We start from the raw sequence: 16,556 nt of genomic DNA, 5'->3' as shown, positions 1-16,556 counted from the left end.
CTCTTTCTACCTCCCCCAAAACTCCCAAAACAAGATACCTTATCTGCAACAAAGCCTCCGCTCTCTCTCCCATCCTCTGGCTCAACACACATCCCCCATCCCCCAAATCCCCTCCTACCTTCCAGGCTTCTTGTCCTAGACACTCCTAGCTGGACCTCATCCAAGACACTCCATTTTCTTGCCTTTTCAGTCCCCAATGCCCAGAATTCTTTCCCTCCTCATCTCTATCTTGTGGTTTATCTGATTTCCTTCAAGTCTAATTTAAAAATCCCATCATCTGCAAGGTTTTCCTAACTCCCTGCTGATGGATGCCTCCAGTATATCCTTAGCACTGGACCTGTTACTTAAGGTACTTGACAAATGCTGCTTGACTTGATGCATGTAAGACAATGTATTTAAGACAAATGAGAATATGAATATACATCTGGAAAGATTTTGACTGATTAATAGAAAGTAAAGGCAAAACAACAGAACTAGAACTTGATTACTCTACCCTACCTCCTTACCAAGAGCATCCTTCCCCTGTCAAGGCCTGAATGAATGGACTTACCCACCTTCTCCTTCCTTCCCTTCCCCTCTTGCTTTCAGCTCTCTTTTATGTCATCTCCTTTCATTGGAATAGAAGTTCCTTGAGGGGAGGAGTCAATATTTTTGCCTTATATTTGCATTCCCAAAATTTAGTACCAAACTCACAGTAAACAATAAATGCTTTACCTATCCAGGTGAGGAGAAAAGGGAGTAAGGATAAATGAATAAAGAATCCATATGGAGAGCTAGGGAGTAACTAAAGTGATAAAATTTGTTACACTAAAATTAATTTGAATATAAATCAATACCAAGCAAGTTTACTTAGTTGTGCTAATATCCAGCTTTATCTCTCTCTCTCTCTCTCTCTCCCTGTTTCAGTCTCTGTCTCTCTCTCTCTGTATTTATATATAATTTTTATTTGTTTCATGTGTTGTCATGGTTAAAAAACTCATCACCAACTGATTAGCTATTGCAAATTGCCATTAATGACAAAAATTAGGAAGTCATTTCTAGCTATGCTTCTAAGAACTTGGCCACCATGACTAAGCTTCCTTTTTTAGAACTTCTCTTAGTACAGGCAACCTTCTCACCCTATAACAGCCTTCTGCCATGCTAGTCCCCTTTTCCCATTGGAGAATTCCATTTGGAGCTCCATTTTGGGAATGGACTCAGACTGACCACGCTTCTTACCCAGCCCAGCCATGCTTCTAACTCTTCAATCTTTGCCCCCACTTCATTTGCCTTCACTCTTCCAAACTTGTTATTATAATTTGACTTCCCTACTAGAATGTTAGCTCCCTGAGGGCAGGAACTGTTTTGTTTTGTTTGCTTCTATGTATATCCCCAGTGCCTGACACAGAGAAATGCTTAATAAATGTTTGTAACCTACTTATCACTGAGGGTATATGGAATGTCTGGTAGACTGATGCACCATTGGCAGTAAAGTAGTCCAGTCACTCTGAATTTCAATTTGGAATTGTGTTTTAAAAAAAGGTGCCTAAACTATTTATAATTATTGCCCAATGACCCTATCACTGTGAATTTATCTTGAATAAGTCTAAGCTAAAAACAAAGATTTACTCTATAACAAAATATTCTGTCTATATCTCTGTCCTGGACCTAATTTTTCTTTTTTTCTATATACTATTTTGCTTGATGATCCCATCAGCTACTTTAGATTCAATTATCATTTCCATGCCGATGATTCTCAAATCTAACTTATCCATCCTGAATCACCCTTATAACTTCCAGTCTTGCATTTCTTGACCTCTTACATTCAATATAGTCAAATTTAAACACCTCTTCCCCCAAATCTGCCCAGTTGATCAGGCTTGTAACTTAGGCCTCATTCTCAACTCCCTTTCTCCTCACATCCATTCTGTTGCCAATTTTTGTTCATTTTACTTTAACAACATCTCTGTATGTGCCCTCTTCTCTCCACTGATACTATTCACCATTGTGATACAGGCCTGTATCACTTCAAGTCTGGACTACTGAAAAGATTTCTGATTGGTTTCCTTGCCTCAAGTCTCTCCTCATTACAGTATATCTTCTGTTTGGCTGTCAAACTAATCTTGCTTAAAGCACAAATATGATATGCTACCCGTTCTCCTCCTCCCTCCACTCAATAATTTCTGGTGGCTTCCTAACACCAGAAGAATCAAAAATAAAATCGTCTCTATGACATTAAAAATCTTTCGTTACCTGACTCCCTCCTAATTTACCAATCTTCTTATACCTAGGTTCCATATGTATGTGTGCCTCCCCTCAACACACACCTATTCTGTGATCCAATGACCCTAGCCTTCTTATTACTTTTTCTCCTAGCTACCGACTCTCAGCATTTTCACTGGCTGTCTCTCATGTCTGGAATGATTTCCCTACTCCTCTCTACCTCCTGATTTCCCTGACTTCCTTCAAGTTCCACCTTAAATCCTACTTTGTACAAGAAACCTTTCCCTATCACCCTTAAAGCTAGTTCCTTTTCTCTATGATTATCTCCAATTTATACTGTATATATTTTGTATACATACAAGATTTATTTATATATTGTCTCTCCCATTAGACTATATATTCATTGAGAGCAAGGTCTGCATTTTGCCTTTCTATGTATCCAGAGAACATCTCACAGTTCCTAACATATAGGAGGTGAGGAATAAATACTAAGTGTCTGGAGAAACATGGGAAGATTTGCATAAGTTCATGCAGAGCATGAACTAAGAACACTATATACAAAGACCACAACAATGTAAATATAAAGATCACTAAAAGGAAGTCTATGAAATTCTGAGAGAATAATGAAACATACCTCCTTTATGGCCAGGAGGAAGGGACTACATAGTACTCCAGGTGTGCTCTATCTAAGGGGAAACCTCCCTCATTCTCAAATTATGCTCTATCAATGAAACTTGAGAATAATTTTTCTAAATACATAAAAGAAGGAACCTAGCTGTCTGATGCAAAGAACTGTTTGTGCTTTCCAAGAATAGGATAATAAATCCATCTTCTTCACATTATTCTAATATTCTGATTTGGTAGAGCATGATAGTATAGTGTACATCCATACTTGGGTTTTGTGACCTCTTACTCAGCAGTCTATCCAGATTAATTCATTCAGTCATTGTTTACTGAGGGATTCATGTCCTGGAACACAGAATTAGACTAAACTTGCTGCTCCAATCAAGAGTTACTGACAATAATTTACGTATCAGCAATAGCTATTTTATCAAACTAGTTACCTTTGTTTGAATGATCTGCTGGGGAAAATCACTCATAGCATTTGTCAACCAGCCTTCTAAGCTCTTTGCGAAATTTCGGATTGCTTGTGTCAAAGTACCTATAAAAAAATCAAACAATATTAACAATAGAAGATTTTTCTTGTGCAATAACATGTTACAAGTAAATCTTTCTCATACCATTCTCTTACTTTCCATCTCATTTGTACCAGATCCCTAGTCCAATCCCTCTTGATGACATCTCACTTTAATCTACACAACCCAGCAAACAGCTTCCCTCTACCAATTCATCCCTAAACAATACCACCCAGTCATCCTAAAACACATTTTAGCTATATCGATATTTGTTGAAAACCCTTTACTCCCTATTTCCAATCAAAGTCCAGAATCCTACACCACACACCAAAGACCTTTACCATCTAGTCCATCTTACCATATATTTCAGTCTTACATACACAGGACACTCTTGCCAAACTGGACAATTCGACAATTCCTGAGCAGAACAAAATCTCCCTATTTCCATTTATTTAGCTGTTTACTCAACCATTCACTAACACTATGTAACAAAATCTTACCCATACTTCAAGACCTAGCTTGAATGTAGTCCACTCCAAGAAGTTTTCAGCAGGCCAGAAATGATCTCCTTGAATTTCCTTAATACTTTGTGTCCTTTTGCTGGCAAATTACATTTTACACTGTGTTTTAGCTATTTAACAACTTTTTAAGAAATGATGTGGTAAAACTATAAAGTCCAGAAAGGAGCAGTATGAATGATGTAACAAAGAATGGTTAAGAAAAATCTGACCTTTAGAAGTGAAGACTAAGGAAGAATAATATATAAAATACAAAAAAGTTATTATTTCTTTTCCTCTACTGGGAAAAAAATTAAGAGGAAAATTCATTTATCCATGTCAAGAAAAATATGAATTATAAGAAAGAAATCTAAATTTCTGTTGCTTATTACCGTATCATTTAGCACTTGATCACATGGTAGTTGATATTATACTTTATATATGCAATTCTCCTGCCAGTATCTAGCACAGTGCTTTGGACATAGTTAAAGCAAGTATCTGTTGAAGGATTGAATTAATAAATCTCCACAAAAAAGCCTTCTTTTATAGCATCTAATATTGTGTTTAGCACGTAGTAGTACTATCCTTCAATACTCTATCTGTGGCATTATCACTTTAGATATTGCCTTCATGGATGTAGCCACTCAAAATCCAGAACAGTTACTGGATTAGTTGGAATTTTACTTCTCCTGATATAGCCTTATAAAAGGTCACCTCCATTCCACCAGGAGGTTTTGAGCACAGACTATCTGGGAAGGGTATAAAAAAATGCCATCAGATATTACTATGAAGAGATTCCAATAGTATCTGTTTTAGATGGCTCAGATGGAGTGAGAGTCAGTAAAAAAAGTCCATTCTAGCCATCTCCACTGTAACCAAATAAATAAAGAGGCTGACACAAACGTGTCTGTCTGGTATTTTATAATGAAGGTTACAGAAACTAACATGATTACCAACATGACCTGTTTATAAACATATCCCAAACAAGATACTGAGGAAGGATTAACTTTAGTTAAATGCCTTCTTAGTGCAGTCAACCTCTATTTGCCACTACAGAAAGTAATAGTCTTGGACAGTAATGACATTCTTTTTCCTCTTCTTGATTTAGATTACAGAGAAAATAACTTAGGCACTAACTATATATTAAGATGTTATCACAAGTTATATTTTGTTCTATGTAGCTCAGTAAACAAAAGGACACAAAGACATGCTTCTACCATCAAAAGACTAGAGCTAAGTTAGAATAAGAATTTGGAACAGAATTTGCTTACTGGGCACTGGTCTCAGCACATCAGGGATGAGAATCTCCACCAGAGCTTGATACAGTATGTGATCACAATTTCTCATCCACTTTAATATAGGGTCATATTTACACAGTGTAATAAGCTTGTCCTTTGGAATGACAGCAACTTCATGTTCTTCTTCACTGTATGGAAATGGGCAAAATAACATCACTTGCATTCAGCATAGCTATTTGAAGCCAAACATTTCTATAAATTAATGCAAAGGGAGATTGCCTGATGAAGACCTATTGCAATCCACTAGAAATAAGCAGAAAATATTAACAACATGCCCAGGAAATCTGAAAAAAGTTCTATTTTGGGTTTATTTTTCTTTTGATCACCAGGCCTTTTCTTCACACTCCGTTTTGTTCTGTTTGGATGTTGTATCAGATGTATTACCTGCTGATAAATAGCTGTCCTTTCACCCTGCACTTTGCAAGAAATTGCATACTTTTTAAGAGTATACATTTTATCTAAACTCACTAACTAGCAGATTACATGCAAAAAAATATTTCTAGTATTTTCTAATTTGGTTTCATGAAGCTCATTCAAGTTGAAAAGTTTTAGGGTCAGCAACCTGAACCCCTCCTTATACATTATGACAATTAAATAGAAAACAATACTATTTGTTCTTTCTAAGGTTCTTTCTAGGCAGTAAGGTGGTGCAGTGGATAGAACACTGGGCCTGGAGTCAGGATTACCAGAGTTCAAGACCAAAATCAGATATTTACTAGCTGATTGATTCTGGTCAATTCATTTAACCTCATTGTCCTCAACAGAAAACTGGGATAAATAATAGTACTTAGCTATTATATAATCAAATGAAATAAGGTTTCCTTCCTCCCTACAACTTTGTATCATTTGGTTACTTAGAGTAGTTGGCAACCTATGGCCTGCCAGTTAAATTTGGACTTAAAAGCATTTTCTATGAAGCAGGCATAGGTGGAGATTGGAAGACCTAGAATCCAGCCCTGGCTTTGGCTGTGGCAAGTGCTTCTCAGAGATTGTCCCCTCAAGGACATTAGGGCAGAATTCAGCCTGGAGATGATACATGCTCAGGTTACCATCTCCTAAGTTAGATGATCCAAGTTCATTCATTCACCTGGAAGGTACAGCAGTGGAGCCATCACCCGAGGGTGGTTTGGAACTCCAGAATGACAGCCACAGCTTCTCGATGTAGTGAAACTGAAGATTCATTACCACATCCAAAGTTGCCTAAAAATAAAGATAAAATAGTGCTTATCACATTAAGGTGTACTTCCTTATATTGACAAAGCATCGACTAATATTATACTCTGAAGTAATTATGAAACTGCTTATGAAAATTTATCTTTTTTCAGAAGGTTTCTAAAAGCAAAGTAATTTTCAGAATCTCAGAATGTTAAAGAAATATGAGCTATTATTGTTATCAAAGAAAGTGCACAATGTCTGGGACACACAAAGTGCCATCAACTAGATGGGGAGTGAGTTGATCAAAAAGGCACAAAAGGTCTTCATTCAACTTACCTGTTTATAGTAGCTATAAACTGCAATGTAAGCCAGAATCAGCCCATATTTTCTTATACACCCTTCCACACTCTCTACCACCCACTGAGCTCTCTAGCCCCTATCCCTAAGCTTGCAATGTTCATTACTCTTCATTCCTTAAATATTCTCCCCCCCGCTTACCTACTTAAATCTTTCTTATTCTTTTAAGTTAAAGTCAAATGGTCAAGAAAGCCTTCTCTGATCCTCTTTATTACTAATGACATTCACCCTCAGACCTCACATGTAATTTTGTTTGTAACTCTCCAATCCACTTATCATTTTATCATATTTGTCTGGATGGATGTTGTACTCGCTAATCCAATAAAGTGTGAAACTCCTCGAAAGAAGGAACCCCATCTTTATCCAAATTCTATATCCCAAAACTAGCACAAGTCTCTGCATAGTTGTCATTTTATATATTTTCTTTTTTTATTGACTACTCTGATAACTGATTACTCTGATGTTTAAAGGATAAATATCTTGTGCTTTTGAAAGCACACTAAAATCTGTTCCAGCCCACCCCAAAGTTAATCACAAACTCCTTGAAGGCAGAGGCTTTTTTAAAAAAAAATTGTTATCTCCAGTATTTATATTGCAGTACTTTATATCTATAAATGTTTTATTGAATTGTCCATTAATAATAATTACAAGACTACTTAGGCAATAAAATTCCCAAACACAAACTTACAACTTTTTAGAATTAAGGAACAAAGAACAAAACAACACCACCCAGAGAGTAATGCAGTCACCTCACAGTGTCTTCTATAAAGAAGTTGTAGGGTCTTTATATCATTCACAGTGATCCCCTCCTGTAAGAATACACTGCCTAAGTCAGGAGCTGGGAACTCTGGAAAGACATGGGAAACATCTAGAGAATAGAAACGACAAAAATAATGGCAAAGACAACGTTAGAAAAATGATAGATAAACCAAAAGTTAGAATACATAGAGAAAGTAACACAGGTGTAGTCAAAACCAGAAATAGCACCTGGAAATCAAAATTGCTTAGAATTATTGGCAAATGGATGTAGAAATTTGGCAGCTATAGATCTAAGAGCTTTGTTAAGCTTATTATATTAAAAAAAATTCAGAAAAAGTTACAGCCAGATAAAAAGTTGCCATGCAAATCAACCTATTTTTAATATAGTCTTCACCATGATGGCAAGAAGGTAAGTTGTGGTCAGGGTGAGGGTGAGGATGGGGAGGGAGATCTAAAAAGTAGTCTTTTTCATTTTTATCCCTAAAGATTGCCCATACCTCTGGTTCATTCTTGTAACCTGTCAGAGAGATTTAGGATTACAATACCTAGATAGTAATAATTAGGTAAGATAGTGAGAAAACTGTGTTATTCCAAGAATGAGTATCATAGTTTTTAGGAAGGTAGGTCATTATTTATTTATAGCTCACTTGTCTAAAGATTGTTTTCTGAAGGTCAAAGATATAACTGAGGTGAGTGTTAAAAATATATATACACATATGTTTATGTATATGTATTTTCAAGAATATGGCACTTTGAGAGTATGAATAATTTTTTTCCATTGGCACTGACTATAGCTCCTCTGTAATTCAGTATATGGTCTTTATGAATTGCATATGGCTGAAAAATTCATCACCCTCTTGTCAATCTGGTGATGAGCCACTTTAAATTCAACTAGCTAGGGGCAGCAAGGTAGTACAGTGGATAGAGCACTGCCCTGGAGTCAGGAGGACCTGAGTGCAAACTTGACCTCAGATACTTAATAATTACCAGCTGTATGACCTTGGGCACATAACTCTATTGCCTTGCAAAAAAACAAAAAAAAATTCAACTGGATAGGTCCTGTATAACAGACGTGTCTTCCACCAGATTTATACTTTTAGACTTTACAACTTCAGTATGTCCTTCCAGAGTTTGTGATCAACTGATACAGCCTATGAAAACACTAAATCATTTTTACATGATGATGAATTATCAACAAAAGTCTTTATGGAAGGAAAGACACACAAGTCTGTACATATATGTATATACATGCATTTATATTTATATATAGACATACATGCATATATGTGTTTATATTTATAGTCATATCCATCAGTTATGAGAACCAGAGGGTCCTTTCTCCATAACTTAAACAGAAAAGGTTACTGAACCTAATGTTAGATGTTCATAAATTTTAGGAATTTAGGTGTCTATAAAGGAAGAAAGATAGATTTCTATGAAATTCAGGAAACAACAAACCCAGATATCCACTATAGAAATCTGTTGGTTTTAAGAATTGTTTATCGGGGCAGCTAGGTGGCGCAGTGGATAGAGCAGTGGCCCTGGAGTCAGGAATTACCTAAGTTCAAATCCGGCCCCAGACACTTAATAATTACCTAGCTGTGTGGCCTTGGGCAAGCCACTTAACCCCATTGCCTTGCAAAAAAAAAAAACCCCTAAAACCCCTAGAATTGTTTATCACAAAATTTTGGTAATTTTCTTAAGTTCATTCTGCAAATTAATTATGTTGGTGTATACTTATATTAGCAGTGGAAACTTCTTATCAGAGAAATAATTTTTTTTATAACTTCTTAAGCAACTGGGTGAAATCCAAAAGGGAAGAATTAATATCTTACTAATCATAAGAGAACTACCCACTGTTTATTTTTTATACAGCTAAGCAGTGAAACCCATGAGAATAAGGTATAGCAATCCTGGACTCCCAGGAGACAAAGTGAAAGTCATTCAACTCAGAAATCAGTATCACATTATGAAACCAAGGGAGATAGAAACAGTCAAGATCACATGGTTCTGTTTCATCACCTATGAACTGTTGATGGTGTTGACTCTGAGCAGCTACAGACTGTTCCGGTGTGGCATGCAAACTGCTGTTAGAGCCACTTTCTCCAAGGCCATCCATCTTCTGTGCAGGCCTATATCTTAAAGGAGGAAAAAAGAAAAAACACAGCATTTAAACATTTCACCATGTTAATTCAAGTTAAACATATTAAAATATGCCAAGATACTAAGTGAGACTGTGGAGGCTATTTGGTCACCAGGTAAATTTAAGACACAGTCCCTGCCCTAGTAAAGACTATAATTAAGTAGTGACACAACAAGCAAGTGATATAGTAGAATGTAGACATTGCAAAAGAAAAGCACAAAGTGTGATGTGTGCTTAGAAAAAAGGTCATTTACAACTAATAAAAAATCAGCATGGAAGAGACTGCACTGAAATGGGCCTTGATAAACTGATGTTACAAAATTCATGACTTTAATTTTGTGTCCCAGCACAAAGACTGAATTATAAAAAAAAAAAAATTAGTGTTCTTCTTACCGAAAGCAAGTTCTTTTTTAGAAAAAAAATTTTCAACATGACATACCATACTACTATGAGTATGGATGCAGTAGGATCTGAGAAAACTGCAGAAGTTGTAGACCCATCAGCCTTGATTTCTTCTAGGATCAGAGGATGAGAGAGATAAAGGAAGGGACTTTGGGTTCTAAAAGGCAGAATCACTTGCTCAAGAGCCCCGAGGTAGGATGTTTCTTAGACCAGAATAAAATGAACAGTCAGGATGGGAAATAACCAGGAAGAAAATTCCATCACAGTCATGTTTCTGAACTGACAGTCTTTAGTACTCTGATCAACAAAAGATGCCCATTTCTTTAAAACTAAGATTTGTCCATTTGCTTGGATTCTGATCTTTGCTGAAATTTACTGGGAGAAATCTTATTACTTTTGATTTTTTCTCCAGGACTTTGTCTTACAAAAAGAATTTATGTAAGTTCTACTATAATCACTTTGCATTTCTGAAGCCCTGAACTGAAAGGTAGTTGTTTGTACAGAAAAACCAAATAAAGAATATAATGTTGATGCTGACACTGCTAACAAGAAAAAGCAAGATTTTCTCACATTGTTCTTTTAGTCAACATAATTAAGCATGCGGGCATAAATTTTAGTCACTGGAACACAGTAAACAAAACTCAAAAAGTATTCACCTTATTATTCTTACAACAGGGCTAAATAATTTGTGCTGCTCTTTCTCTAAACTCTTCTACAAAGAGTTAGAAGCAATAATGTAAACTGCTAAAAGTAGTAAGTGAGCTGCTTGAAGGTTTTTTTTTTAATGTATTGAATTCCTTCCCTGAATCTAAGAATTGGAAGGGATCTTAAGAGGCCACCATTTCCAACTTGTATCTCACCAAGAATTCCCTCTACATCCTCTGCTTGAAAACTCCACAGGAGAAAGGAATCTACTAAGCCCCATAGTGGTCCCTTCCATGTTTAGACAGTTCTAATTGTCTAGAATTGTCTAATTGTCTAAAATCAACACTGTCTTTACCACTGCAACTTTCACTCATCATTACCACTTGTGTCCTTTGACAACAAAGAACACAGGCCTGATCCCTCTTCCTATATGGCAGCCTTTCAAAGTCTTGAAGGCAGCTCCAGGGGCAGCTGGATGGGGGGGTGGTGGTGAGTGTGCTCTGAAGTCAGGATGATCTGAGTTCAAATCTTGCTTCAAACACTTACTTGCTTAAATCACGTGCTTGTTAGGGCATGATCTTCCTGATGTCATGGTCTTCTTTTAGAATGAAGGGCTCATCCTATGCTCTTCTCCTTTCACTTACCCTAGTTGCTTTCTTCTTAAGCATACATCAATTTGCCTATATCTTTTGTTTTGTTTTGTTTTTGCAAGGCAATGAAGTTAAGTTACTTGCCCGAGGTCCCAGAATTAAGTAATTATTAAGTGTCTAAGGCTGCATTTGAACTCAGGTCCTCCTGACTCCCAGGGCTGGTGCTCTTTCCACTGCACCACCTAACTGCCCCCATGTCTTTCTTAAGATGTGTAGCAAGAACTGAACAAAATTACAGCTTAATCAGGGCAAAACTATAGCTCCATGCCTCCCTCATAAAAAAAGTGTAACATTCATATATGTATATATAAACACACATATGTACATATATTCTTTATATATATACATATTTTGAACTTAATATATTAAATATGATAATTTTAACTATACAGAATGTAAAAAGATCATATATGAAACATCTGTACATCATTCTGAATTCTTCTGTTATGTGAACTTTCTTTTTTTGGGGGGAAAATATTTCTTTATTCTAATGTAATTGGTTTCCTTTATAATCCTGTATATTTTATTTTATGTACTTAAAACATTATTCTGAGAAAGAATCTTTAGCTTTCTATAAGATAGCCAAAGGCTTCATGACTCAAAGAAAGTTAAGGACACCTGCTTTTAAAGGTTGCACCTTAGCTGACTTAAGTGCTACAATAATCCTGTGAGGTGACTACTACAGATTTTTTTATATTTAATATTTATTTTCTCATTTTGTACAAATAATGTTTTTATACATTAATAAAATATTCTTGTTTAAGAGTAAACAAAATACCCCCTCCCCCCAAAAAATATAGACTCACTTGAGCGATAAAGTAAAGGGGAAATGTGAACTTTCAAAAATGATGTAATGACCCTCTTTTTGTTTTCCTTTTGATTTTGGATCATTAGCACTAGTCTTCTCCCCCTTCCCCAATATTATGAAAATATATATGCCCTTATAAACAAGCATAGTTATGTAAAACAAGACCATATTGGTCATTAACTGAAAATGAGTATCTCAATCTGTACCTCAAGTCTCCCATCTCTCTATAAAGAGGCAAGAGGCATGCATTATAATATATTTCTCTGGAGTCAAAGTTGGTCATAGCAAAGAATTATCAATTCCTTTTAAGTTATTTTTCTTAATAATGTCATAGTTATTGCATAAATTGTTCAGTTGGTTCTGTTCATTTCATTGTTTATAAATACTTAAGTTTTCCCCAAGCTGAATTCATATTGATAGCTTGCTTTCCGCCCCTACCTTTTACCTGTTCATGTTCTTTAACTATTTAATTATTAGGAAATGGTTCTTGTTCTTATATATTTGAGCCAATTCTTTAACGCTCTGAGATATCACATCTTTATTGGAAAAACTTGTTGCAAAGATTTTATTCCAATCAACTGTTTCCCTTTTAAAATTTTTAAGTAATCAAAAATGTTCATTTCATCTTTTATGATCCTATCTTTAGACATGAACTCTTTCCCTTGATTCACAACTGTGAAAAATATTTCCTTCCTTGTTCCTCTGATTTGTTTTGTGACTATATATATATATATATACACACACACACATATATATATGTGATATATTTATTCTTTAGAAACTTCTATTAGGAAATGGTATGAAATATTGATCTAAATTTAATTTCTGGCAGACTACTTTACAATTTTCCCAGCAATTTTTGTCAAAAATGGAGTCCTTATGCCAGTATTTGAGGATGTTTAGTTTTATGAAACATTGTGCTTCTATGTTTACTTCCATATGTTCTGTATCTAATCTGTCTTACTGTTCAACTTTTCTGTTTTTCAACCAGTATAAAATAATCTTTATAATTACTGCTCTGAAATACAGTTTGACATCTGGTCTACCTTCCTTTATACTTTAAAAAAAATTATATCTCTTTAGGTTGTTGACCTTTTATTCCTTAACTTGAATATTGTTAAGCACTGCAAGCTAACTTTTTTTTTGGGGGGGGGGGGTAATAGGGTTAAGTGACTTGCCCAAGATCAGACAACTAAGTAAGTATTAAGTGTCTGAGTCAAGATTTGAACTCAGATCCTCCTGACTCCAGGGTCAGTATTCTATCCACTGAGCCATCTAACTGCCCTCAATCTTTGTTAATCTGATCAGTATGGCACTGAATCTGAAAATTAATTTAAGTAATACAGCTGTTTTTATTAAACTGGCTAGGCAACCAAGAATATTTACTATTTTTGGTTAGGTCTGCCTTTATGACATAAAAAATGTTTGGCAATTGAACTCATATAATTTCTGTCTTTGTAGATGGACTCCCAAATATTTTTATTAATATCATCTATATTACATGTATTACATTAACTATATTCTATAATTACTTTTGAATGTTACAGTAATGTGTAAAAAAGGTGATAATTCATTTTATTTTATATCCTACTACTCTGAGCAAATATTTATTGTTACAGTTAATTTTTATTTACATTCATCATATCAATTGCAAAAATGTAATTATTTTGTTTCTTCTTCAGTATTTATTTGTTCACTTATTTTCATGTTTTTATTTTTTGCTACAGTTAGAATTTCCATTGCCAAATATCAAATTGTGTTAGTAATATACATTCTTGTTTTATCTCTGATCACATTGGAAAGACTTTCAACATTCCCGGATTACATATCATGTTGGTTCTTGATTTTCTTTTCTTTTCTTTTCTTTTTTAATTTTATTTATTTAAGGCAATGGGATTAAGTGACTTGCCCAAGGTCACACAGCTAGGCAATTATTTAGTGTCTGAGGTCAAATTTGAACTCAGGTCCTCCTGACTCCAGGGCTGGTGCTCTAATCATTGCGCCACCTAGCTGCCCCCTTGATTTTCTATAGATACACACATACCATTGGAAAGCTATTCTTTCCAAAGTTTTTTTTATTATTACTATTTACCATAATAAGAAAATGTCTATTTATTCCTATTGCTTTTTAGAGCTTTTAATATTAAATGAATATTTTATAGGGAAGAGAGATGGCACAGTTGATGGCAGGTCTGATGACAGGAAGACTTACTAACTTTTTGACCCTAAGTGTTTGTCTCAGTTCCTCATCTTAAAAATGAGCTAGAGAAGGAAATGGCAGAATCACTCCATTATCTTTGCCAAGAAAACTCCAAATGGGGTCATAAAGAGACAGACATTAATGAAATCAGGCAGCTAGATGGTGCAGTGGATGAAGTGATGGAACTAGAGTCAGGAAGACCTGAGTTAAAATCTGATCTCACACACGTACTAGCTATATGACCCTGGGAAAGTTATTCAACATCTGTCTGCCTTTTTTTTTTTCATCTATAAAATGGGAAAAATAATAGCACCTACTTCTGAGGATTTCTGTGAGGCTTAAATGAGATAAAACTTGTTCTAGGTAGTAGTAGTAGTAGCAGTAGTAGTAGTAGTGATAATAATGTGATTTTAGTTGTTACTATTACTAATATGATCTATTATAGTATTTCTGATACTGAATCACCTCTTTATTACTGGTTTAAATCCAATCTTGGCACAATACATTTCTTTAATTAATGTTGCTATAGCATTTTTGCTAATATTTAATGTTTTCACTTTAAGTATTTAGACCATATTTATACAAATTTCTTAATAATGGCATTTACAACTCCCCATGAAACCTTGCTTCTCTTTTAAACCCAATTCTCTATTATTCCCTATATGTGTGCTATAAGTCAGCCAAATTTGATTACTTATATATTTCCTTGCTTTTTTGCTTTTCTTCTTCACATCTCTAACTTTTCTCAAGAAATTATCTACAACTAGAATGTTTTCCTATTACAGATCTATCCATCAAAAGCCTATGTTTTCTTCAGGCCTCACATCAAATGCCCTTTTCCTTTATGAAGTTATTCCTTGATCTCCTTTGCTAAAAAGACTCTTTCCCTACTCTGAACTCCATTAAAACTCCTGCTCCTTATATAGCTTTTGAATTTTAGATTTTAGAGCTAGAAAAATCTTTCAAGGTCCTCTAAGTGTAATGTCTTCATTTTATAAAAATGAAAAGTGAAGTTCAGAAAGGTTATGTCACTAGCCCTGGGTCACACAGAGAGATAAAGTGACTTACTAGTAAATGACAGAGCAGGAAGATGAGTCTAGATATTCTGGGTTCCAAATCTAGAACTCTTTCTACTACTTCACAACATACAGATACAATGACCACATCTTACTTTGTTATTTATGTATTACTTTTATTCCCTCACTAAACTATAAATTCTTTAGGAACAGGGTAAGAATAAACAACAACATACAATTACTTCTGTTTATCCACTGAGGCTGGTACAGAGACTTAAACTGGGTATGTGCTCAATAAATATTTGTTGAATTGATTGATACCACAATTTTTGATATGCATGTCAATTTTCCAACTAGACTGTAATTTCTGAGGGCAAAGAGTGTTTTCAAAGTCCTCTTCAGTTTTTTGTATTGGTGCTCCCTGATATATTTGTATTGAATTAATATGATTTTAGGAAAATTTAGTTAATCATAGCTTTGTAAAATGTGTTTTCCATGTATCTTTATTAGAGATAAGAATGTTGAAGCATATATTTGGACTTCTGTTTGTTTGGGAATTATAGTTTTACTTATGTGTAATCTGCCTTGTTGTATTGTTTGTTTATTTTTGTTTGTATTGTTTCTTTATTTCTAACCCTAAAAATCTTAATTCTCATTAACCTGGTTAAAAACCTTATCCAAGTCTAAACAAAACAAAACAAAACAAAAAAAGCTTGTATCCCTAATGCATTGTGGTGGAGCCATGAACTGATCTAGCCTTTCTAGAAAGTGGTTTAGAATTATGCCCAAAGGAGAATAAAAATATGCATACTCTTTGATCCAACAATACTTCTACTAGATCTGTATCCTGAAGAGATCATGAAAAAGGGTAAAACTCCCACATGTACAAAAATATTCATAGCAGCTCTTTTTTTTTGTAGTGGCAAAGAATTGGAAATTGAAGGAATGCCCATCAATTGGGAAATGACTGAACAAACTGTGGTTTTTATATATGTAATGGAATACTATTATCCTATAAGAAAGCAGGAAGGACAAGATTTCAGAAAAGCCTGGGAAGACTTGCATGAATTGATGCTGAGTGAAATGAGCAGAACCGGAAGAACATTATACACTCTAACAACAACATAGGATGATGATCAACCATGTTGGAATTGTTCATTTTAGCAGCAAAATAAAGACAATTTTAAAAGACTTGTGATGGAAATTACCATCCGTATCCAGGGAAGGAACTGTGGAGTTTAAATGAAGACCCAAGCTTACTATCTTCAGCTTTTAAAAGTTGTCTTAT

The 16,556-nt window shown here is 34.9% G+C and overlaps 1 protein-coding gene across 11 annotated transcripts in view; it reads right to left on the bottom strand.

The window, feature by feature from the left end:
- RFX2 (regulatory factor X2) overlaps positions 1 to 16,556 on the bottom strand; it is a 152,288-nt gene that overhangs the window by 15,355 nt on the left and 120,377 nt on the right. For all 11 annotated transcript variants that reach the window (XM_074203793.1, XM_074203785.1, XM_074203786.1 and 8 more), the window contains 5 exons: positions 9,427 to 9,542; positions 7,395 to 7,513; positions 6,221 to 6,333; positions 5,107 to 5,261; positions 3,267 to 3,364 (listed from right to left, as the gene is read on the bottom strand). In XM_074203793.1, the coding sequence (XP_074059894.1) occupies positions 3,267 to 3,364; positions 5,107 to 5,261; positions 6,221 to 6,333; positions 7,395 to 7,513; positions 9,427 to 9,542 (601 nt within the window). The remainder of the gene's footprint in view (positions 1 to 3,266; positions 3,365 to 5,106; positions 5,262 to 6,220; positions 6,334 to 7,394; positions 7,514 to 9,426; positions 9,543 to 16,556) is intronic.

The sequence above is a fragment of the Macrotis lagotis genome, chromosome X, assembly GCF_037893015.1.
Source record: "Macrotis lagotis isolate mMagLag1 chromosome X, bilby.v1.9.chrom.fasta, whole genome shotgun sequence".
Classification (NCBI taxonomy): domain Eukaryota; kingdom Metazoa; phylum Chordata; class Mammalia; order Peramelemorphia; family Peramelidae; genus Macrotis; species Macrotis lagotis.
Note: the sequence above shows the minus strand (reverse complement) of the source record. Positions and strands in the feature narration are given on the sequence as shown.